The sequence below is a fragment of the Cygnus olor genome, chromosome 1 (assembly GCF_009769625.2).
Source record: "Cygnus olor isolate bCygOlo1 chromosome 1, bCygOlo1.pri.v2, whole genome shotgun sequence".
Taxonomy (NCBI): domain Eukaryota; kingdom Metazoa; phylum Chordata; class Aves; order Anseriformes; family Anatidae; genus Cygnus; species Cygnus olor.
The window spans coordinates 85,983,087-86,006,789 of NC_049169.1; the positions used below are offsets into that span (position 1 = coordinate 85,983,087).

The 23,703-nt window shown below is 50.2% G+C and overlaps 2 protein-coding genes and 1 long non-coding RNA gene across 5 annotated transcripts in view; 1 reads left to right on the plus strand and 2 right to left on the minus strand.

Moving 5' to 3' along the window:
- Positions 1-2,038: 2,038 nt before the first annotated feature.
- Positions 2,039-3,293, minus strand: LOC121074685. Of its 2 annotated transcripts, none has more exons than XR_005822484.1 (2): positions 3,133-3,293; positions 2,039-2,410 (listed from the first exon to the last, which is right to left on the minus strand). It is a non-coding gene; the product is annotated as an uncharacterized LOC121074685 (long non-coding RNA). The 2 variants fall into 2 exon arrangements; XR_005822485.1 differs by having other exon boundaries at positions 2,039-2,625.
- Positions 3,294-3,851: 558 nt separating this feature from the next.
- ADPRH (ADP-ribosylarginine hydrolase) lies at positions 3,852-13,573 on the plus strand. The gene is made up of 4 exons (XM_040567067.1): positions 3,852-4,320; positions 5,174-5,520; positions 11,491-11,851; positions 12,563-13,573. The coding sequence occupies exons 1-4, from the start codon at positions 4,265-4,267 to the stop codon at positions 12,948-12,950; spliced, it is 1,152 nt and encodes a 383-aa protein (XP_040423001.1). The 5' UTR covers positions 3,852-4,264; the 3' UTR covers positions 12,951-13,573.
- A 625-nt stretch (positions 13,574-14,198) lies between these two features.
- The window catches only part of IGSF3 (immunoglobulin superfamily member 3), an 86,694-nt gene continuing 77,189 nt past the window's right edge, over positions 14,199-23,703 (minus strand). For both annotated transcript variants that reach the window (XM_040567061.1, XM_040567050.1), the window contains 4 exons: positions 22,896-23,306; positions 20,905-21,312; positions 17,898-18,323; positions 14,199-17,174 (listed from right to left, as the gene is read on the minus strand). In XM_040567061.1, the coding sequence (XP_040422995.1) occupies positions 16,924-17,174; positions 17,898-18,323; positions 20,905-21,312; positions 22,896-23,306 (1,496 nt within the window). In that variant the 3' untranslated portion in view covers positions 14,199-16,923. The remainder of the gene's footprint in view (positions 17,175-17,897; positions 18,324-20,904; positions 21,313-22,895; positions 23,307-23,703) is intronic.

Sequence of the window (23,703 nt, forward strand, 5' to 3'; positions counted from 1 at the left end):
AAACGCCTTCGTACTGCAGGTGGGGAGCACAGTGCCAGCACTGGCACACGACTGAAAATGAAAATGTCACTTTATTTACATCAAGGAGCAACTAGCCTGCCAGCCCCGCAGCCTCATATCCGCCGCTTGAGCCAAATCCCACATCCGCAGCAGCTGACCAGGATTGCTTCACTGACTTCCCTGGGCTCATAAGCAGGACCTGCAGTCTGCTGGGGTGCTCCCTGTCCCCATACACTCCAATTTACCAAATAAAACAGCTATAAACCTAGTGGAGGGGTGATAAAGATGAATTTGCAATTCCTTTTACCAGATGTGGATGAGGGAGAGGTGATCGCAGCCCTCAGCTCATCCAGGAGACGTTCCCTGGGATTGACATTGCTGGATATCCCTGGTGGCCATCACAACACCTCTCTCCCTGGTGAAGAATTTTTTTTTTTTTTCCCATTTATCTTCTACCCTGAAGAACTGCAGTTACTTGAAACAGATTTTTTTTCCCCTAATTTTTTAAATGCATGTTAAGAGCATTTTTGGAAGCACCCTGAAGAGAGGTGCAGGTAACACAATGCACAGATCACACTACTTTTTCAGTTTCCTCTTTGCCCTGGCCAGAAGCTCTCTCAGACTGTTTGTAGAATGAGCCTGGAAAGAAAGAGGCAGATACTTCTGCAATGAAGTTTGATTTCCTGAATGAGAGGCTGAAGAGCAGTATTCCCTGAAGCCAAGTCGGTCACACGGAGGGACTTCCTCTGCTGCGCTCTCTAAAAGCCGCTTCAGCCAAGTCCTTCAAAACTTCTCTTGTCACTCCCCAAAAACACCCACGCAGGATCCCATTTCCAGGCAAAAACACCTCTGCGCTGGCTTCCCCTCAGACACAGGCTGTGTTTGGAGTCAAGGCACTCGCCTGCTTACTCAGTCGTGTTTCCCTGGACAGCGCCAAGCAAGGTGGGAGCCCCCCGCTGTCAGGACCACGGGAAGGCAGGCAGCAAGCAAGAGTCTTTGCCCCACCAGATGGAAAAGCCGCGGCAGAAAGCTCCTTGCCATGCCGCAGGTGAAGGAAGCGCAGGGCCAGAAGCACCTGCTGATGCTGGCTGCAGCCACCGAGCCAGACTGAGTGCAGCAGCCCCAGCCGCCCCACGACGGCGAGCATCATGCACAGGGTCACGCACTGCCACCTCACCTCCACTCAGCCCGTGGAGGGCTGCAGCGAGCTCTCCAGGTCCCCAGCAGCCCTCACGTGGCCCTGGCAGCTCCCGTTTTGAATGTCAGTCACCGCGTGTTACAGTGTGTTGTTATTTACTGGCCAGTGACAAAGAAAGACGCACACCTGGGGACTGAGAGCTAGGGTAAGCCCAGAAGTATTTCCCCACTCAGAAAAAAAATGCCAGCTGTCATTACAGAGAAAAAAGAGCTATTAAAAGAAGGAGAGACTGCTAGAGATTGGCCCTGGTCCAAAATGAACATGTGTGAGGGCCCAAAAGACTCTTTGGAAAGTCACCTTTTAATATAAGGGGCAAGGGAAAGGTTCACACTAGAGGTGAAGAATGAAAATCCCAGATGTCCCCTTGCAGCCCCATTTCAAGGACAGCTGTAGGGTTTAGAATAGAGGCACTGCCAGGTTCAAGAGAGCACAAGTTTGAGCTGCTATCATGTGTTTTTAATTTACACATTATTCCAGATCTTGGCCTGAAGGCCTCAAGTAGTTCTCTGGAAATGTCCCACAGGTCTAAACCCACACATGGTCCCAACACTGCAGTCTGCCTTTCACAGCCCCCCAGAATCAGGCTCTTAACCCTGGGCTCATCTAGAAAGGCACATTTTTTTTTAGTCAGAGAGAATTACCCTTTTTTTCCAGATGAACATGAAGGAAAATTCTGAGTCTAAGCAAGTACTAACCACAGTGTCCAACACATGGCAGGGGCATGTCAGTGAGCTGCTCCAAGGTGGTACTTTCCAGAAGGCATATCCTGGCCATAGGTCCACCGCAACCTAAATTTTCATATATAAAAAAAAAAAAAAAGGACAAAAACCCCAGAAAGGTGCAATATCATGAGTCTTTAACTTTTTGCATGGCTTATAAACAGAAGGTCACCCTTGCCAAATGGGTCCCCACCTTCCCATGCTGTTGGATGAGTCAGGGCAATGCTGCCCTGCACCGACCCCAGGCTGGTGGTGTGCCTGATGGACAGCGCTCTCTTCATGCATCCCACAGGGCCCCTTTGGGATTAACACATTCATTCAAGCCTGAAAATTGCCCCTCTCCTCACCCCACGCTTGCGGGCTTCTGACGATGGCTCCGGCTGTTTGCTGGTCGGCTGCTGCCTGTCAGTGAGTAGGTCTCGCTGTTTTTTGGTGACACATCTGAGACGTTGCTTAGCTCCAAGGCATGTTTTGGTTTCATTTTTTTAGGAAGCTGGAAGAGATCAGGAACCAGAAAACAGTGGCACGATCCAAAGATTTCAGTGCCACAGGCATTTTGTGCTAATGCAGAGGAGTTCTCTCATTTTCATGGCCATTTGGGGAACCCTGCGACTTTCTTTTCTTCTGCCCTTACTGCTGCAGCAGAAGCTCTTCCTCACAGAGAACCAGCCAAAAGCAGGAGGGGTTTTCCCTCTTGCAGGCCCAAACCTTAGGAGACAAAAACCCTGTTTTGCTTTTAAGCATAGGAGCAACCTGAGTAAATTCTGAGCTGTTCTGTATAAAACAGACCCAAGCAGAAAAGGTCAGCAGGCACCGCTGGCTCTGCTGATACACCAGAAACTTCTTTTCCCGCTTTCTTTTCTGTTACTATTTTGTGTAGCAGATGCTTCTCAAACTCCACGTCTACAGCAGGGTGGCAGAGAAGCAGTAAATGTCTGAGTGGACACTGAATACCGAACAGCCGAGGCCACCGGGGTGGATGCTCCAGCACAGCTCAGCGTTCTCAGCTACCTGAAATCCCCCAGGGCCCAGCTCCAGCCGGCTCTCTTACTTGCCCCCAAATTCCCCAGGGACTCTGCTCTGGCCCAGCACTGCAGTCTTGATTGCCCTGAAATCCCCCAGGGCTGCAGCTCTAAAACTACCACTGCTTTCTCTCATAGGCATGGGGGGATTTTTTATTTTGAGTTTTTTTTCATATGTAAGAGCTGTTGGTACCTCCTTGCATGAATCAGGGCTCTGGAGATGTGGTGTGCGCCTGTCAAGGGACCGAGAGTTGGTGAGAAGGTTCAGCCTCTGCAGATGGTGGTCCAAGCCATGCTTTTTCTTATTTCTTGCTCCTGCTTCCTTTTTCTTTTCCTTCTTTGCCCATTCAGTAGACACCCTGAGCTACATAGCCACAACCAGCATAAAAAAAAAAAAAAAATTGTTTAAAACTTGTAGGAGGCAATGGTGTCATCAAGCACTTTGAGATGCAAAGAAGCAGGACCACCAACACAAGACAAAGCAGGAATCAGCCCAGAGGAGGCCTGGGTCTGCGAGGGGTTTGTGCTGAATCATACAGAGCTCCAGGTAAATGCTGGAGGCTAGGAGGGCCCAGAGGATAACTTGTGCTGGCACGCAGGAGGAGGCTGGCGGTCCGGCTAAAAGGGGTACATGTGTGCTCAGGAAAATAATGCATAGCTTCAAAAGGAAAGTAAGGGGGGGATGCCAAAAACATCTGTCATTTGTACATTTTCTTTTTTTTTAAAGAAAATAATCCTTTCCACGTGGCGACTTCATTTCCAAATTGACTGTATGGCTCCTAAGGGCACGAAGACAGAGCAGAACCCTGAAAATGAAAGGGGGGAGGCGTGGGAGGGAAAGCGGGGGCTGGCAGAGGAGCATGCCAGGGGGCTGAGCAGCAAAACCACAAGGCAGGGGACACCCTGGGAGCGAAGCCCGGCAGTGCCGGGGCAGTGGGGTCGGTGAGGGCTGGTGCTCCCTTCTGCTGCCACCCTGCTGGTGGGTGGCCTTGGCCTTCCCCCCACCCCAAGCGGTGGCAGGGGCCATGGCCACCGTGGTGTCTCATGCCTGAGAGCAGCTGCAGGGTTTGCTCGGTGGTCGTGCTGCAGCTGCTCTGTGTCTGCAGAGGGATCTCAGGGCTGTGCTGACAGAGCAAGCCTTCCGCCTTCCTCCCCCTCTTCCCTTCTCAGGCCGGGCCTGTCGCGGCGGTGGTGACGCAAAGAGGACGTACTGCGCCGCCACTGCCGCCATCCTGGAGGCCTCAGCAGGGTAGCCTTGGGAGAGGCGCTCGTGGCAGGACCTTGCCAGGGCCCGGTGTCCTTGGCTCGGCGCGGTGTCCTGCTGGATGGTTGGGCGAGGGGGTGTGAGGAGCCGGCACCCTGCCTTCGGCATCCTGGCCGTGTAAGTTGTGAGGGGCTGCAACGGCGCTGTGCAGCGGGAAGCAGCCTCCTCTCCCCCCCGGCCAGGCAAATCACATGCTTAACCTCAAAGCAGTTTTTTAGTAACTTAATTTCTTCGCTGCGCCTCTGGTTTTCTTTCTGCATTTTTCCTGGGTCATGTGACGAAGGGAGACTTACAGGCTCCTTAGCGCATATCAAGGCACGGAAGCAAAAAGCAGCAGACCCTGAAGTGCTTTGGCTGATGGGGGGAAGTGTTGCTTAAAATATCCGCTGGAGTACCTGGTTTTGGTTGTAAGAGCACACGTTTCTGTAGCCAGCCTCTGGAGATGGGCCAGCTGTTGGTCAGAGCCCCTCTCTGCCACTTTTACCAGGCTCTGCCTTACGCTGCTTAAGAGTGAATGGACTGGCACTGAGTGTGTAAAAGCGGGCTTCACTCTCAAGTTATCCTCGTGGTATGAAAGTCACTGGGAGCTTGATCCAATCTCCTTACTCCCGTGGGCTATGTCTGGTGAAAATGTGGGTTGCCTTTACTTCCCTACACATTTCTGCAGTACTGCCGTTGCATTTTGGTCTCTGAACACACAGCACTGTCCTGGCTGGCTGCTGCCCTGGCAGGATGTGCCCTGCTCTCCCTGTCTCAGGGCTGGGCTGCCTGGGTGATGCAGCACACCTACTACCTACCGAAGGGCCAGGGGGATGCGTGTGCTTTGAAGGAACATACTCTCTGAGGGAGATGCAGGTGCTAGGTCACATATCAAGGCTACTGGAGGTTAGCAGTAAAGGCTTGTACTAAACTGAGAAAGATTTTCTTTACTATCCTCCTCTTTTTTTTTTTTTTTTCCTTTTCTTCGTAGTACTTTCTGCATTGAAGCAATCCTGGGGCAAAAATTGTGTCCTAAGGAGATGGAAAACTACGTGGCATCTATGGTGCTGAGTGCACTTGGAGATACGCTGGGCTATTACAATGGGAAATGGGAGTTCCTGCAGCATGGCCCCACAATCCACAAGGAGCTGGCAGAGATGGGGGGACTCAGCAACGTCAGCATCAAAGGCTGGAAAGTCAGCGATGACACGGTGATGCACCTGGCCACAGCCGAAGCGCTGGTAGCTGCTGGGAAAAATCCACGTTTAGAGCATCTCTATTCCCTGATTGCAAAGAACTACAAGGAGTGCATGAATGACATGAAAGGCAGAGCTCCAGGTAACCTCTCCGTTATGTTGCCTTGGCAGAGCTGTCCTCTGCCCCTCTCTCCTTGTGGCTACTGACTCTCGCTTTCATGCAGCTTGGAGCCAAGGCTGGCCCTGCTTCTGCCCAGCTTCTCACCTTAAGGCTCTGCTTTTGGCTGTTTATAGCATTAATTATATTTCATGTAAAGCCAAAAGTTTTCTACACTTAGTACCTGTTTCCAGATGAATTGAAGAGAATAGAAAAAGGCAGGCTGAAGTGTTTGGGCCGTCTCAGAACTAGATGAGAAAAAATACTGTTTTGCCCACATTTATAAGACATTCTTACAGGTGTGTTTGAGGCCTGGCCTTGAACTCAGGGGAGGAATGCTGGGTTTTGCACTGGGGAAGTGCCTTTTCCTACACTCTTGGAGGAAAAATACAAATTCAGCCATGTATAATGTGCATCTTGAAATGCTGTGTTAAGATAACACCTCTAAACAGAGCATTAATAGAGAACTTCCTTTGACAAATGCAATAAATTACACATAAAAATATTTAAAGGCAGGGAAATCCCTGCTTGGAGTAAAGTTCATTAAACCCAAATTCTACCTTTGGCTAGCTCTGAGTGGCTGCTTTCTGCAACTGGACAGTCAGGCCACAATTAAGATCTCTGAACCTTGTAGGTCCAGCCTCTCTCTTTTTTTAGCATGACTACAATGCTGCCAAGTTTGGGGCACAAGCTGCAGGGACTGGCAGTGCATGGCAGCGTTTGGGAAGGATACATTCACAGGCTGCGATATCCAAGCTTCATGCAATATATTCCTGCAGATCCTGGTTCACTCAGGCCTGCTTACCCAGCACTTCCCTGAGGCCCCCATCTCTCTCTCTGCAGATGGCCCAGCCTCCTGTGGATGCTTGAAATAAACTTAAATAGGAACTTCGGAGGCTGGGCCTCTAATTTGGCTAGTGCAGGCAGGATAAGTGTCTAGGAAACACTCAAATGCTGCAATGCTATGCAAAGTTTAAAAAATGAAAAAAGTTTGGCTGGACTCATGCCTATCTGGATTGGCCAAAATATATCACGAATGTTCTGGCTTGACATTAAAAGAGGTTTTCCTGGGAAAGACCAAATCCTGCATTGTTCTCTTAGGGTCACTAAACATAGTGTGACAGAGGTGTGCAATTAAAAGGTAAAATAGGTAAGAAACTTGAGCAGGAATTCTGCGTACCTTTCCACAGCCACTGCTTACCCTCATGTCAAGGGCTGAAATATCAACATTCAGTAAGACAGATAATTTCAGTTGTCAGAGTAGATTAATTAATAAAATATTTAAGAAGAGGTAATGATGCTTGCTAGGATAGCAGCAGCCAGCAGGTTAAAATTTTGACAGAATTATTGCTGTTTTGGCAAAGGAGCAACTTATAGGTCCCCTAGCTGATGGGGTCTGCCAAGGTGGACCAACCACAGCTGTCAGTGAGACAGCACCTGGAAGCTATTTTTGTCTCTGCTATCTAAGCTTGGTGACTACAATCTGAGAGGAAAAGGAGAAGAGCCTAAAATTGGAATGTTAGTAATTAATAGCTAAGTATAATAGCACACCTGCTGCAGTCCATATGTGAGTAACTGGGCTGCAGCATGCTCACAAGCAGTTCCCATTTGGAAGTAAGGGATCTCAAAGTAAATTTGCTATGGTGACTAATTGGAGTGACAAGGAAAGGTCGGGTTATCTGGCTGAACAAAGAGATGCAAATTCTTCAGTGAGCACTGGTTCCACAAATGCTTGCCTCATAAAATTCTGTGATGGAGGGAAAGTAGTGTGGAAAAAATGGAAGTCTTCTGAAAATGCTCTTGCAACAGCATTCAGGAGTTCTCCTGCTGCAACCACAGGAAATGAGTTGAACAGGTCTTAGCCTCTGAGAGCTTAAATTTGACACTTAGCTGTCTAATGTTCACTGCCTTACTACTAAAGGGAACACCTAATCCATATCCTTAGAAGCTGTCTGCATTCCAGGGTCTCCAGGTTGTATTTGTAAATAGTAATGATAGAAATTGCGTGTCAGTAACTTCTTAAGGCAGTTCAGAGTAAATAGATGATAACTGAAAACATAACCTGAGATGATGCTCTTCTGAAAAGATTAAATACTCACTGGGGAATTGCAGCCTTTAAGGCTGAGAATGGAAAGTTGCTGCTGCAACTTTCACCCAATAGAGAGGAGATTCCCCTAGAATAGTGGGGGAAAGTCACATTGTTCACCCACACAAGGAAAGCCAGACCTGAAAACCAAAACCCACAGTAACAAAGGGATTCCCACACCTTTATTAGTCACCAGAAGGCCACAGTAGGGTCCCTCAAATAAGCAGCCCCAAGAGAGAAGGGCAGTATATCTCACTGTCTTAATTCAATGGCAAGTTAATCCCTACCTCTATTATTGCTCTTTGTGATGTGCCACAGGCCCAAATTCATTATTCTTTGCAGATAGCGAATCCAATAAATTAAGTGACACAAGAATGGCCATATTTCTTTTCTGTGATGTTACACTTGCCTGCAAAGCTCTCCAGGAAACCTTCTGCTTCAAAGCTGTTGCCTGTTGCTCTGTTCCTTTTGGTCTAAGTCCTCTACCTATGGAATTATTTGTGAATATGCGATTATTTGAACTCACCTTTATTATGCGCACTGACAGACCCTAACTAGCTGTTACTGTGCTGTTACTGTTACCAGCACGTCTGTACTCATGAAAAGTCAAAATAAATGGCATAGAAGCCTATTCCAGAAATAGCATCCAGTTGTACATGAAACTTTTCCAGATTGGCTTTTTTCACAGTGCTTTTTGCTTGCATTTCTTTTTTCCTTAAAACAGTATTACATTTAGTTTAGTTTGCATGGAGTTCCTAACCAGGATTTGGTAAGTGTCCAAGACGGAATTTCTGGATTCAGAAACTCCCACAGGATTTTTTTTTTTGCTGTTTTTTTTTTTTTAATCCAGTTTAAAAAAAGGCCTAACAGCATGTTTTCAACTTAGTCTTCCTTAATCAGATTTTGAATGTTTTAATATTTTAATTGTTTAAAAGCATGAGGATCATACTTGTAATACATCACTTCATAAATCACCAGAGTCCTACCTGTTGTATACTGGTATGATTTACAATTTTTTTTCATTTGCATGTTGTGAGTAGTAATCTCCTAAAGTAATATGTACAGGCTTAAAGCTGCAATCAAGTGTCTGCTTGCTATTGCAAAATAATGAGTCTTTCTTTACAGTTTAAGCCTTGTCATCTTCCTCATTTTTCTTTGATAATAGTTAATGAACAATCCCGCTGCTTATCAAGCACTGAGTTGCCTGGTCCCAACTTGTCAAAACACGTCCTGACGAAATGCCCTTCTTGCAGTTCCAAGAAGATTACAGAGTTTATTTTCCATTTGTTGTGCATATTTTGATTTTGAGCTATCCTAGTCCCTTTGCTCTTTCCCTTTCCCCTTGTCTTTCTGCCAGAAAGTCTGTCTTAGCAAGGACATACAAATACAATAATTGGCTCAGCTTTTTAAAAACTTGGTTTTGTTTGACGGGATCTTTTTAGGTCCTACATAGGTCATAAGCGCAATGCTTAGTATATTTAGATTTGTAAACTGCTTCAATTTTGTGTTAATCATAACAAAGTTAGAAATTATACTGATAGCACTCTTAATGATTTTGATACATAGCAGCCAGCACTGAATTAATAAACTACACAGAAAGCATATTTAGAGGCTTGAGTGCATGCCCACTTTGAGACACCACAGAAATAACCTGCTTGGCAGTTCTGTTAGAGGTTGGTGATGATCAGTGCTGGCGGAGCACGGTGCCACCCCTATCAAACACTGTGCCTGCTGCTGCTTCCAGCGGAGAGACACGGCCCTGCCGTTCTCACTCTAAATCACCTGGAGGAAGGATGTGTAAGGAACATCTGGACTGATCCAGGGGCTGTGTGGGACAGCAAAACCAGAAAGCCTCATCTACCAGTGTGATGCCAGCATCTTAGCAGAGGCCAGCACACAGGCACACCAGGCAGGGCTGAGGCTGGTGAGACGGCAGCTCTGCTTTGTGCCAGGGTCACGCTGTGGGGAATTCATGAGAATGAAAGTACCCTGCCAGTGTGGGCTGCAGTGGTCGGCAACCCTTCTTTTTCCTGTGGGGAAGCCTTGCATATGCTGTTCCCATTCTCAAAATTTATTTCCGATGACAGGCTGGCTGCCCAAATAGTGTGAGAGCAACAGGACAGAGCTGCTTTTTCAGTTTGAGACACAGTGAGCTGGTCCACCAGAGCACAGAGGGCTGTACCCTGTGCTGATTTAATATGCATGTAATGTACCAACACTGTCAGAAGAGAAGGATGCTAAAGAAGCGTAGACCAGAACTGTAAAAGGATCCATGTGACATTATTACTGACAGCAGCCAACCAGTGCTAGGACTGCTAGCATGTGGCCAGGAGCCAATCTTAAAACCGTGCTTGGGTTTGGAGGTATTTTGGTTACAAGGGTGCTGTAAATGTCGTGTGCTGGTAAAATAGACTGACGTACACCATATCCTACTGCCAAGCAAGGCAGAAGAGAATCAACGATAATGTAATACTTGAAACCTATTTCCTCTTCCTTGCACACAAGCATTCAGGCTTAGCACTTAAAAATTTTTCTTGGTCTTTGCCAGGGAAGGTTGCTGGGCTCTGAAATTTGGATGTATTTGTGCAAGTGACTTTAACCTATGAAAGGGCTGCACTAACATGAGTATTATCAAAGCAGCAGCACTGGAAGAAGCAGAGTCACTTTGAAAAATAAATAGCAGAACTAGGAGAGGGATGGAGGTGGGCAGTGAGGAGTTAATGTGTGGCTTCCCACCTGAAGAGGGAAAAAGTTGGATTGGGGTGTCCACTTAGAGCAGAAGACTGAAGAGGAGAGCCGAAGTGTATACAGACTTGAATAGCGTGGTGAATGGATAGTTATTATTTCTTGCAATTAAAAAAACAGAGGGGAATTTAAGGAAATTGTCAAATGGCAGTTTAAAATAAAAGGAAACGCTTTGCATAACAAAATCGTGGCTCAGATTACCATAGGATGTTAGAGGAGGCTGAAATCATGCGTGGATTCAAGACAACGAGGGCAGCTCAGGGCAGCTAGGTCCACTGGGTGTTACTGAACGTTACCCTTTGGACCCAACTTGAGACTCAGGACAACTCCTCTGTCTGCTGAAAGCCATGTGGGTGTTCTCGGGAAAACACTGTAGTTGCCACATTTTTTGTAGTCTTTCCATAGATAACCTGCTAGTGGCTATGTTTGGAGAGCAGCTAGTGGGCTGGGCAAACCTTTCAATTGAGATAATACAGTTATTCTTCAGCTTATTTAGAGAAATACAGCAAAGCTACTCATGCAAAACCCTGTTGCAGTGAGGAAAGTACAGCGTTCCTTACTTTCTGACAAACTTAAACTGCAGCAAGGGAGATCTGGGTTTATTGCAGGGAATATTTCCTAGCATTGAGGCAGAGAAGTTTAAATGTCTGCCAGGAAAACAGCAGAGGTACTTAGTCTTGCTTTGGGTCTGGATCAACGTGATCTGCTGGCCCTCCAAATCTCCCTTCTATTTATGGATATCTAGATATCTAGATAAAGTTGTGCATAACATACCTTGTTTAGATAGTATAAATGTTTTATAGATGCTATTAAGCAAGCAACATGAAATGTAAATAGTGACAATATAAATTGCATAAATAAAAAATCAGCAGTGGAGTGTTTTTTACCCCCCTGGGCTTTATAATTATTTTCACAAACTGGAATTATCTGGTCTGCTTGGGAATATGCAGGGTGCAGTGCCAATTTAAGGCAAGAGCCATACCTGAGCAGTCAACTTCTGTATTTATAGGGAAGCCTGAATCTCTTCCACAGGGCAATGCCCTCCTACCCTGCCTGTCTTCCCTCGGTTCCCATGCTACAGGACGCTATCTCCGCGTGACGCTTAGTTCTTCCTCCCTGCCCAGGTGCCATGTGTCAGAAAAATGCTCTGAAGCTGGAACCGGGGAAGCCGGACGGCTGGAGGATCCCCTTCAGCCCCAAAGGTGGAGGCTGCGGGGCTGCCATGCGCTCCATGTGCATCGGCCTGCGCTTCCGCCGCACCGATGAGCTGGACACCCTGGTGCAAGTCAGCATCGAGAGCGGCCGGATGACCCACCACCATCCCACCGGCTACCTGGGGTCCCTGGCCTCGGCCCTCTTCACAGCTTTCGCGGTGAACGGCGTGCCCCCCCCGGCCTGGGGGAAGGGGCTGCTGGAGGTGCTGCCGCGTGCCAAGGCCTACGTGCGGGACACCGGCTTCTTCGTGGAGGAGAACATGGGGCAATGGTGAGCCGCACTGCTGGTGCCAGGCTTTGTTAAAATTAAAATAAACCTCACGTACGGGAGGGTGAGTGCTGTTTATACCTAAGCTTGAGTAATCACATTATGGTTAACTCCGAGAGCAGCTCATGTCTGCCACGGGATCCAGTTGGTTCAGAAAGTTTCTGATGTCCCCCAGGAGAAAAATACACCTAACATCACAAAAAATTGGCAGGTTGTTTTAGTGCCATGTAGCTTTGACATTTTTTGGATCCAATATGAGGCAGCTAGACTTGTCATCTCAACCATGACCTGATGAAAGATGGGAACCAGGGCTGGGGAAGAGCACCAGGTCTAGGGCTGAGCTCAGTCTGAAAGTCGTAACCAAATCTGGATGTGTATTCGGCGTGGCTCTGTGCACAGACACGGGCAGAGGTACGCTGAGTTTGTGAGGATGACTCAGTTCTCGGTCTGAGCCTTCGAATCCTTTGCAGCGCAACAGCGGCAGGTGGTGGGCTGCCTTCTCCCATGTGGCTGGAGGAAGGGGAAATCTAACTCACTGAAACATGTCCTTGTGCCTCTTACTGTAAATCCTGTCCCTTGTTTGACAAACGGGGGACGCCTACCATTTTGCTGAGCTGCTGCTCCGAGCTCTCGGCGGCGCATTTTCTGGTAGCTGGGTGTATGCTCCTGCAGGACTTCTCTCACACCCCCTCTGTCCCGTGCCCTGTTCTGCAGGTATTACTTTGAAGAGCAATGGAAAAAATACCTGGCGGAGAGAGGCATCTTGGACGGGGTCTCGCTGCCTACCTTCCCCTCCAAGTACGGCGTGGAAGAGAGAGACTCCTTCTACACCTCCCTCAGCTACGACGGCTGGGGGGGCAGCAGCGGGCACGACGCCCCCATGATCGCCTACGACGCGCTGCTGGGTGCGGGGGACTCCTGGACAGAGCTGGCTCACCGGGCCTTCTTCCACGCGGGAGACAGCGACTCCACTGCCGCCATTGCGGCCTGCTGGTGGGGGGCCATGCACGGCTTTCGGGGGGTCGCTGCCTCCCTTTATGCCCCCCTGGAGTACAGGGAACGCCTGGAGAAGGTGGGCAAGGACTTGTACCGCCTCACCTAGGTGGGGGTGGCAGGACCCACCCCCCCGGGAAGCATGCTTACGCCACCTGCTGCCTTTTACTTAACATACTTGAATGTAAACCTGTGGGAGGCTCATGTTTACTGCTTGCATGTGCTGGTGTGGCAGGGAGGCCACAGTGGGGTTTGGGAGCATTGGGGGAGGGAGCATCTGTAGCATTAAAAGCTCTCCTTTGCACAGTGATTAGAACATATACAGCCTGAGACAACTACTTCATTGTGGCCTACAGCTTCCTCACGAGGGGGAGTGGAGGGGCAGGCGCCGATCTATTCTCCTTAGTCACCAGCGATAGGACCCGAGGGAATGGAGTCAAGCTGGGACAAGGGAGGTTAAGGCTGGCTATCAGGTAGAAGTTCTTCACTGAGAGGATGGTCATGAGCTGGAACAGGCTCCCCAGGGATGTAGTCAGTGCATCAAGCCTGTCGGAGTTTAAGCAGCGTTTGGACTGTGCTCTTAGTCATATGGTCTGAATTTTTGGGTAGACCTGTGAGGAGTTGAACTCAATGATCCTTGAGGGTCCCTTCCAACTCGGGATATTCTATGATTCTATGAATATTGGAAAAAAAAAAAAAAAAAAAAAAAACTACTGGCTTCTGCATTGCAAATGCATTTTGCACAATTTCACACTGATTTTGCTATACGTGTAAGAATATATCACGATTCCCTATTTCAGTTAACTGGGGAGTTCAACCCTACTGACAAAACCCTTGTGGAAGGTAAAGGTGGGTAAAGAGAGAATTAAGATGTTGCATTTTACATCAGCTTAAGTAGATTCTGTAGTGAACTACAGTCTTCTGCTTCCATCAAGGATATTGATATTTGCTTACTATTTACCATGGATTATTCCATTAAAAAATGCTTCTTCAAATCCAGACTACTTCACTGCAAAGCGCTTACTATTTTAAGAGCAATTTCAAAACCAGTGTTCAGAAAATAGCCCTGGCATGTCTCTGTTAAATACTATATGCTACTGTGGGATGAATGAAGGGATGGGAAGAGACAGTATGTCTGAAGAGCCAGAGGGTGCAAGGTGGCTGCAAGCTCCAGCATACTTGAGTGGAGATGTACTGCTGGGGAGGGAGGAGAGCTGGTGCATCAGGAAGCATGGGTGGAAGGACAGGCTGCCTAAAAGGGGGAGCTGGCTTGGAAGTTCAGCACACCTTTACGTAGGGATTGTGCATAAAGGTACAACAAAAGCCCAAATCAGACAAAAACCAGCAGCAGTATGAATCACAATTTCAACACAGTTTACTACAGCTCTCAGGTGTGTTGTATAAAACATGTTTTAGTGCAACATAGTACAAAGTTTTTTTTTGTTTTGTTTTTTTAAAAAATCCCAAACAATTTTCCACATCATGCATGGATAGGCTATCTCTCTTTCATCTCAGGTTCAGTACAGAAAGTTACAGCAGAGAGAGTGGTTTGAAAAGCTTCATGTCGAAACTCATTACAGGAAGAGTCTGCCTTATAAAAACAAAGAGAACTTTGAGACTGGGCAACAGACTGCCAGAACAACGGAGAAATGTCAGCGGCAAGGTACATTCCGGGACCATCACAGGAGCCGCTTCCTGGGAAAGCCTGGGCTTGGTGCAAGAACTGCCGGCTGGGCAGGGACCAGTTTGGGCCAGGGGGAGGCGGCTGTGGGAAAGCCCTCCACGAGAGCCCTGGTCCGGGGCAGCGTTACTGGGGCAGGCATGGTTCAGATGCAGCACATGCTCTCCAAGGAAGAACAGTTCCTGCTGACTTTCTCTTTTTCCTTTAAACCGAAACGAATTGCAGTTCCTGCCCTGAAGCAGTATGTACAAGAGATACTACATTTATGAAACAGTACCCACTGGCTGCAGCTGCTGTTGTTCATGTCTTGGTTCTTCAGTTCCATTCACTTTTCATCCCACTCCTCTCTTTGCAGACTCCTTATCCAGAAAGGGAAGACAAGTGTGTGGGTGTGTGAGATACATATATATATAGGAGTGTGATATTATGCGTATGCTGGGGCCAGTAAGCAATTACGTCTCAAGGAGGGAGACTTTGCAGAGGGATGAGTGCAATTTGGGCTTCTCAGCAGAAGAAGAAACGAGTGACATTCTGGTGGAGGAGTAGAGGTGGCAGCGGACTCTCCTGCCACTGGAGTGGGACCATCTGCATCCACGCAGGTTAGATGCAAGCTCCTCTTCTAGCCAGGAGAGAGGATGTGCCATGCAGATCTCCCACCTGAGGCTTCACCACCTCTGAAACGTCAAGGCATCAGGGTTTAACCTACTAGTGCTAGAGAGCATCTGCTGAGGTCCCCTTCTCTTCACAAAGAGGGGTCCAACCCTCCCAAAGGGGTCGGCAGCTGTACGTATGGCACCTCTCTCACATGAGGCGGGGGGGTGTCTTGCGGCTGCACCCGTCCGCCCCCGTTGGCTTCAGCCATGCTGCAAAAAACAAATGGCCAGATTTGCCAGGAAGACATCAAGGAAGACAACAAAAGGCCGTTTTTGGCAAACATTTTCTTCCGCCAGACAAAATGCTTAGCGTGTATTGGGGAGGAGGCGGTTTCCTCCACAGGACACAGCAGGGGTACTTGGCAGTACGGGGTACTCGAGCGTAGGTGCCCCACATGGAGAGAGCCCTGGTTTGCTTCGTGAGAGCCATATCTTTCACAGAAAGAACAGCATTTCCTGTCACGGCAGTTGCGTACAACAAGAGCAGGTGACTTTGCCAGGAGAGAGGGCTTATGGTGAAATGGTTTCTCCTCCTAAAGCCCCAGAGATGGAAAACGGCACACGCACACACATGTATGGGAAGATTTCTCTCAACCCAAAGAGACGTGGAAGCCCCCAGGGTGCAGGTGCGATGCAGGCTCCTTGCCCTGTCCAAGCTCGTGCTGGGAAGCAGCGTGAGCTGCTGGGAACCCTGGTGACACGAGGTGGTTAAGGGCACGTCCCTGCTGCATGGCGTGGCTGTGACTGGGCTCCTCGGCTGAACCATCCAGGGACCGTGAATCCAACCCACGGAGCTTTCTCTTTCCCCCTTTCTAGAGTCATTACTTTGGTCAAGTTGAAGCCTTCAGAGACTGGATCCAGCCACCCGTCCCCAGGCAAGTGGGGCACGGAGAAGAGCTGCCTCATCGGTGGCAGCATCTCTCTGGCATGCTGGACCACATGAGGACCTTCTTTGATTAAAACAAAGTCAGGGCTTTCAGGTACCTTCCTTCTGTTCCCCCACTCAGTTCCTGGAGACGAGCTAAATTGCTTTCGTCCTGATTGCAAGCGCGTTGAACATTCAGTTTCTCCAAGACTGGGGAACGCTCCCAAAAGGTGAATTGCCTCCTCCTGCGAGAACAGTAAGACAGAGGCAAGAAGATCCTGAGGCTACAGCCAGTTTTTGAGATGGACCTCCCAATACCCCACCTAAACCCTCAGAGGTGGTCCTGGCTTTGCCTGCTTTGGAAGAGGGAGCAGCTAGCTCAGTGCACCTTGGGAAAAGACCTTCTTCACCATGGCACAGAATCTCAGGAGGAAAAAAAAAGTCTGTTTTGGTACACGTACACATTTACCTCCAGAGATCGTCCCAGGACCAAAAGCCCCCTGGGAACTCCTCGCTGTATGGAGAGAGGGGGAAGCCTACAGTTCTTTGGGAGACGAAAAAGAAACGACAACAAAAAAGTAACGGCCCAAAGGACAACAACGGATGGGATCAAAATTAATGAGAGGAATATCCGCTATGTACAGCAAACGCACAGGCTTGGTGCTGTCTCGGTGGCTGGATGCGTTCCCACAGGTGCTGGAAGAAACCTCGGACCTTCCTGTCCCCATCGGCTGGGCGCTCCGCAGAGCTCAGCCGCCGCGTTGGAGCACAGACACTGAAACAAATGAAACAAGAACAACGAAAACCACTCTGTTCCTTAGGGTTCCTGGTGTGTCTCTGCTTCTCTCTCTCTGCGCGTCCTCCTGGGCACCTCTCTGCCTCTTTAGTCAATGGTTCCTGGGTGGATGCTGAGGACTGGTGGCTCTAGGCAAGTGGGCGAGTAGTTGAGGTGTGGCTCTTTGATCCACAGCAAGGGGACCCCATTCTTGCCCTCCGAGTTCTTGCTGGAGTTTCGGCTCTTGAACCGCACCAGGAGGATGGTGATGATCAAGATGCCGAAGATGGGGAAGGGGTAGAAGAACACGAAGTAGAAGAGGGCGTCATTGGAGCAGATGACAGACTGCAGGGTGGAGCCTGGAAAGAGACACGGGACAGTCATGTTTTACAGTTTCTACACAACACATAGCTTACAGCCTTCTTCAGAAACATGAAAAACAGATGCTCATCAATCTGTATCAGCACAGGAGGCAGGGCTCTGAGAAAAACCACCGATACTGGAAAACAGAGCAGCAGAAAAAAGCTATTACAGGGCATGATTCGGCTTTATCTCCCTCTAAGAGTTTCATGAGTGCTAGAGATCTTCCTCCCTGGTGCAGATTTTCTGATATTTTATAAAGCAGGGAGCCTTATCACAAAGTGTTGTTTCCCTCAGTGGTGGTATAGAGGCAGCATCTTAACACATCTCCCTTAATGGACCACAAAACTCTCATGACCTCAGCTATCTCTGAGGCCTCTAAACCACCTGATGTCTTTGAGAGTTACGGGGAGGAGACCCTAGTGTCACAGCACTGGGCTCACACACGACCTCACGACACTGGGCTTGGTCTGCAGCTGACGCACATCAGCAGGAAGGCTCACAGCCGAGTGACTGTATGGTGAGCATGGGGACAACCCAGCCCGCAGAGCTGGGCTATGAGCCTGGAGCTCGACTGGAACAGCACTGGTACCACAGATAAGCCCCGTTGCAGACCAGATCCAGGCTCCAAGTCCCCAGCTGCAGAGGGAAAGGGCAGGGGGCCGGTCATGCCCACACAAACCAAGACGCACGGGATGCTTGAGGTCCTCAGCTCTTCTCACCTGCATCCTGCACGTGAACAGCGACCATGCCCGACTCCTCCTCCGCCAGCCGGTACCACACGCCGTTGGGGTCCGCCAGCCACTCCTCCACGCGGCACGAGTAGTTGCCGCTGTCGGCACCGCCAGCCTGCAGCACCGTCAGGCGGAAGAGCACCGCCGACAGCCGCTGGAAGCGCAGGCGGCCCTCCCAGCGACCCGTCTCGGGGCTGAAGACGGCGTCGGGGCCCACGCTCAGCACCGCTTCCCTCTCCTCTTCCTCTTCTTCCTCCGCGCGGCCACCCGCCTCTTTGGCCCGCAGGCTGTACCATGTCACCGCAAAGTGGGACTCCGGGCTGGAGCGGGACAGGATGCTGCAGTCCAGCGGGAAGGACTCCTTCTCCTGCACCGTGAGGTTGGCGGTGGCCGTGTCCACCTGCAAGGTGGGGTCTGGGATAACAAAATGGGAGCGGTGAGTGCAGAGCAGATTGCCATCAAGGCTGCTACACTGGGTGTGATCCAGGTGAAACGTGAAGGCTTGACGTGGCCTGCCAAGCCCCACAGGTACCTGTGTGGGGCTTGGCAGGCTGTGTACCTGTGTACCTTGGCTTTCTAACCTGCCTGAGAGTGCTCAAAGGACTTGAAAATCAGTGATGCCTGAGGCACAGGAGGACAGAATTTTTTCCAGCAATTTGGGAAGTTAATTAGGTAACAGACTCCTCCACAGAGATGACCGCAGCACAGAAACAGCAAGGATGCTTCCCAAAGTCTCTCTCTCTTTTCTTCCCTATTACTTGCTGCAAGGCTACAGAGATGTTTTTAGCTAACTGATATACAGTGGCCAGAACCTCAGATGAGTTGATTAAAGGCTGACTTCAAGAGCAATTAACATTTGATTTAGTCATCCTGCCAGGGAACACATACTCTGGGGATCACAATCAGCCCAGATCTAAGCTTTCATTTAAAGATTAAAAAGCCCTTCCTAATGCAGGAGTTCAGCATGAAGGGCAAGCCAGCAGCTTGAAGAGAGGGGCCCTTTCTCCTCCAGCAGCAGCAGAGGGCAAGCCCTGCCCCTTGCAGATACTGGGGGTCCCTGCAGGAGAGGGCACAGGGTGCTGCTGTCCACCAGACCTCACCGCGAGCTGCAGGTCCCTTCCCCAGATAGGAGGCGGCTGGGTTTCACATTACAGCACCTGTCCTACAATTCTTAAATGGTCCCCTGTGGAAAACCTTCATTAAGGCCAGAGCTGTTAGGGCTGCAGGCAACACGAGTGTTTTCAGTTCTCATCTTCCCCACAGGGATTCCTACGGGAATGAGGTAAGCCCTGAGATTTTGGGGACTTCTGAGGTAAAAAGGAGGAAGGGAAGGAAATGGCTTGTCAAAATAAACACAGAGCCTCCCCCACCTCAGCAGGTTAAACAGAAAGAGAACTAAAGTCTGAAGATACTGAGGTATTTTTTTTTCTTTGCTCATGATTACGGTACTGGAAGATGAGTATGGAGATCCTCACTAATGAGACATGAGTCACAAGCTGTGCTATTTTTAAATTCAGTCATTTTGTTAGGTAATGCCTGTCATGAAAGAAAACCAAACACCAACAAAGCACTTGTAACGAAAAAATAAATAAATATATTGAATTATTGCACTCCCAACTCCCCCTCTTCTTCCCACTCCCCATCCTTCCACAATTCGAATGGAGCCTAGAGGATTTCCCCTCACGTTCAGTCCCCTGTCCTTCAGGGCTGGCAATTTCCATCCTGAATGAGGAGTTGCACGTAGAGCTGTGCAGACACACAGGGTGCAGGGACTGCCTGAGGGCTTTGGGGGACCTCTGCTGAAGCCATCTCAGCCAGAGAAGCTTCCTGAGCAAGGGCCTCATGGACAAGAGCTGTCCCCTGAGACAGCTCCTGCTTTTTGCAGCACAAATTTTTCTCTGCAAGGAATTACCAATAAAACCTACCCAGAATCTTATAATTTTGCCAGCTCCATCGCAGAGTTACGAGGCTGACACCTTGCTGAAATGGGCAGGCATAAAGCACCAAAAAGTACTTGCAGAGTGTGTGTTTTTTTTGAAAGCTGGAAGGTATCCAGCAACTGAAGACCATAACTTTTGTTTGACCTACAGCCTTCCTTTAAGACAGGCATTTAATCTGAAGTCACTTGGCTCAAAAACTAAAGAATCCATATTTCCCAAGGTAAATTGTCCTTGCAGATTGTCATCTATTGGTAAATCTCACCGAACTGGAGTTTCCTCCCTGCTTTGAACTTCTTCAGAATTTTTCACCACCCTAGATCTTGGAAAGAGCGAGAAGCATCCCGATCCCCATCTCCCTGTGTCTGGGCATAGCCAAAACAGTGCTGTTACACAGTGGGAGCCACCTGAACCGCTATCATGGGGAATAAGGTAGCCAGAAGGCATGGGAGGCCCCTAAGTATTCCCTTGTCCATACAGAGGCAGGCTTTTTCTAGCCTGGCTCTTTTGGCTGGCTCTCTCTGGCTGGCTTTTTCTAGCCAGCTCCTGCCCCATGGAGAAGCCCCAGCCCTGGTCCTAATCCACAGATGAAGCCTTGGAGCTGGCGTGCCCCACATCTTCTTCTTTACCTGTGGAGCAGGGAGCAGCATCGTGTAAAACTGCCTGGATACCAGTGGGGGGTCTCAACCCCTCTCTGCTGCCCTCTTCCCACGCAAAGACCCTGCCTGGAAAGCAGAGAGAGCTTCCGCCATCTCATTCTCAATCCAAATGTGAATAAAATCTGAAGCCTGCTCCACTGAATCTGCCAAAACTGCTGTAAAAAAATAAATTTGCAAATGCAGTGGTGACAAAATCCCAAGCCTGTCTAGCTGTGCTTACAGAGCTTGCTGCATGCTCCTTCCAGAAAAGGGGCCAATGAAGACACCCATGAAGACCATCAGCATGGCCCGTAGAGCAACAGCCATGCCCTCTGCCTAGACCCTCCGTCACTGACAGACGGACGGTGACCCAGGAGGGCAGAGAGCTGCTCCAGGACGGTAGCACGAGGTCCTCCTCACCTGGCTGCTTCACGGTGAGGGTGGTGAGCCCGGAGAGGTCCTCTGCCCGCTTGTACCAGCGGTCGCTGGGGTCGAGGAGCCACTCCTCCACGCGGCAGTCGTACACCCCGCTGTCCCGCACGGTGGCGTTCTGGATGGAGAGCAGGTAGAGGCCCAGGGACGGGCTCTCCATGTGGATGCGGCCCCGCAGGTCCCCCAGCGCCGCCGGGTCCCCGTAGCGCAGCGTGCTCTGCCGGCTCAGCCGCGCCACGGCCTCCTTCTCTGGGTGTCCTGGCCGCCAGACGTACCACTCCACCGAGAGCTGCGACGAGGGGCTGGTCCGGCTGCTCACCTGGCACTCCAGGGTCACCCACTGGTTCTCCAGCACCGTGATGTTCCTGTGGGTCTGGTTCACCTGCAGGCGGTTATCTGCGGGGGAAGGCCGGGAGAAATGCAGGGTGACTGAGGGATGCCAGGGGCCGTGTCTCCCCACGTGCACCTCCCTCGTAGATACTGTCCTGGGGTGTGATGAAAGAAAAGAGGAAGGGGGGGGAAGGGAAAAAAAAGCGAGGAAAAGAAAACGGGACTGGTGGGCCCGTTGAGGGCCTTCTGAAAATCTCAGGCTAGCAACCAACAAGGTTGCATTTGGCACGGAAAACTGGGAACCCCATGTTTCCTCACAGGACCCGGGGGATCCTAAGTGCACAAACATCTCGTGAAGGGAGGTCACATGTGAAGCTTTTCTCATTCTCCCCTTGGGGCAGAGCATGAGCCTGGTCACACCCCAGCCAGTAAGCTCTCCTGCAGTGGGAAAAGGGGAAAAAAAACAAGGCAGAGAAGGGACAGCTGGTTATAGGGAACCACTACTGCAAAACGAGAAGTGGCACAAGGGCAAAGTCACACACGGTGTTTTGCTGCATTGGGAATGTCCCTGGTTTTTGCTCAATAATTTCATTGATACTCTGGGGGTGATTGCAATCAGCGCTTTTAAGCGAAATGACGTGTGGTACACTCCTAATTCCTTCACAACCTCTTTCAAGGGGCACAGCGTGGACTTCCCTGGTATAGCCACACGAGTAAGCGACAGGCACCGTACTTCCCGGTGAGAGGTGGGCGATGCAAAGGAGGGGGCAAATTGCAGCTCCCCCCTCCCTGACTGCCCCACAGCCATCTCAGGGATCTGCAGACGGAAACAAGCAGCTGGGACTGGCCATGAGCAATACGCTCTGGCCTGCTGCACTCCCCGCACAACCAGGTGAATTTATTCTCCAGAATTAGGCACCTGGAGCAAGCAGGGGCTTCCTTGTGAAGTACTGATGTTCTGCATCAGCAGCATGCATGGGCTGCGGGCTGCTCTCAGGGACGGTCCTTGCCTCTCTGCCTCTTTGCATGGAATGAGGGCTGTGCCCCCAGCTTCTGGTGGCCACCTTCAGCTTCTCCAGCAGCCCATCTCTACCAGAGTCGTCCTCTGCCACGGAAACCACCACCAGAGCAGATTTCTCCTTTCCTGGCAGCCAGCTCCCCACCTCATTAAACTGATTACTCACATCTCATGTGCACAGTGCAAAGGGAAAAGAGGCAAGGCTCCCCACGCCTGCCAGGATACAGATGCAGAGTAAAATTAAACCACGTGCAAAACATAAAAATGCTTTCCCAGGCAGGCATACACCAGTTCTCCCTCATTAGGTTGCTGGTTGACACACTTTCTACGTGATGCTCTTGAGGATAAAGAAACCTGGCTCATTACAGCGGCCCTCCAGATAGAGGGGCACAGGCAGGGACCCTAAGATGGACACCAACCCAGCGTAGGTGGAGGAGGGTCACACTGAAGGAGGGGAAACGTCCCCCTGTGCAGGGATGTGCAGGCATGAGGATGCAAGGAGGGGGCGGCAAGGCTGTAGTGGAAAGAAGAGTGGAGGATCCCTGCTGCCCCAGCAAAGCTCAGCAGGAGACGTGCACAAGAGCCAGCGCCGAAAGGCCCCAGAGGACCCCACCAGCGCGGCGTGCGCTACCTGGCTGCTTGACGGTGACCTCAGTCCGCCCCGACACCTCCTCTGCCAGCTTGTACCAGGCGTGGTTGGGGCTGAGCAGCCACTCCTCCACGTGGCAGTAGTAGCTGCCGCTGTCGCGGACCTCAGCCCGCTGGACCGTCAGGCTGAAGAGCCCTCCCGACGCCGAGCGCTCGAACTGCAGCCGGCCCCGCAGCCCCTCCTCCTCCGCGTAGGTGCCGTACTCGAAGGCCGAGCTGTGGGTGGTCTTCAGGATGAGCTTGCCGTCCGCGTCGGAGGGCTTGTGGACGTACCACAGCACGGCGAAGTGCGAGTCGGGGCTGGTCTGGGATTTCACAGAGCAGTTGAGCGGGATGGGGCGGTTCTCCACCAGGGTGATGCTCCGCTTCGACTTGCTCACCTGCAGCTTGGTCACTGCCAGGGAGGAACGGAGGAAGGTGAGAAGAGGTGGATCACGGAAATGGAGAAGAAACTCACCTGTTTGGGGGAGGACCAGAGAGCTCTCCCCCAGCTGCACACGTGGCTGCTCCTGCCTGGGTCCCACTTACAAAAAACCTTCAGGACAAAAGCATTTAGATGATCTCCTACCAAACCTGCTCTCCTTTTTCATTTCCCCTCTACTCCTGAATTTTCCCACCAGGTCCCTCAGTGAGGCACCTTCTTTTCCATAGTCTCTCCTTTAAAAGCCTCCCTTTCTTAATTCACTGTGGTCTAGAACACCAAACCTAGCGTGAAGGCTACACCCAAACTCAGTTTCCCTCTCTCTTCAGCTGCAATCGTCCTTTAGACACGAGTGCTTTTTTTCATAGTG

Excerpts from the sequence above, each read along its gene's own strand:
- ADPRH (XM_040567067.1), top strand. The coding sequence starts at position 4,265 with ATGGTTGGGCGAGGGGGTGTGAGGAGCCGGCACCCTGCCTTCGGCATC. Across the intron at positions 4,321-5,173 it reads GCCTTCGGCATCCTGGCCGT|TACTTTCTGCATTGAAGCAA; the intron begins GTAAGTTGTGAG and ends TTTTCTTCGTAG. Across the intron at positions 11,852-12,562 it reads GAGGAGAACATGGGGCAATG|GTATTACTTTGAAGAGCAAT; the intron begins GTGAGCCGCACT and ends CCTGTTCTGCAG.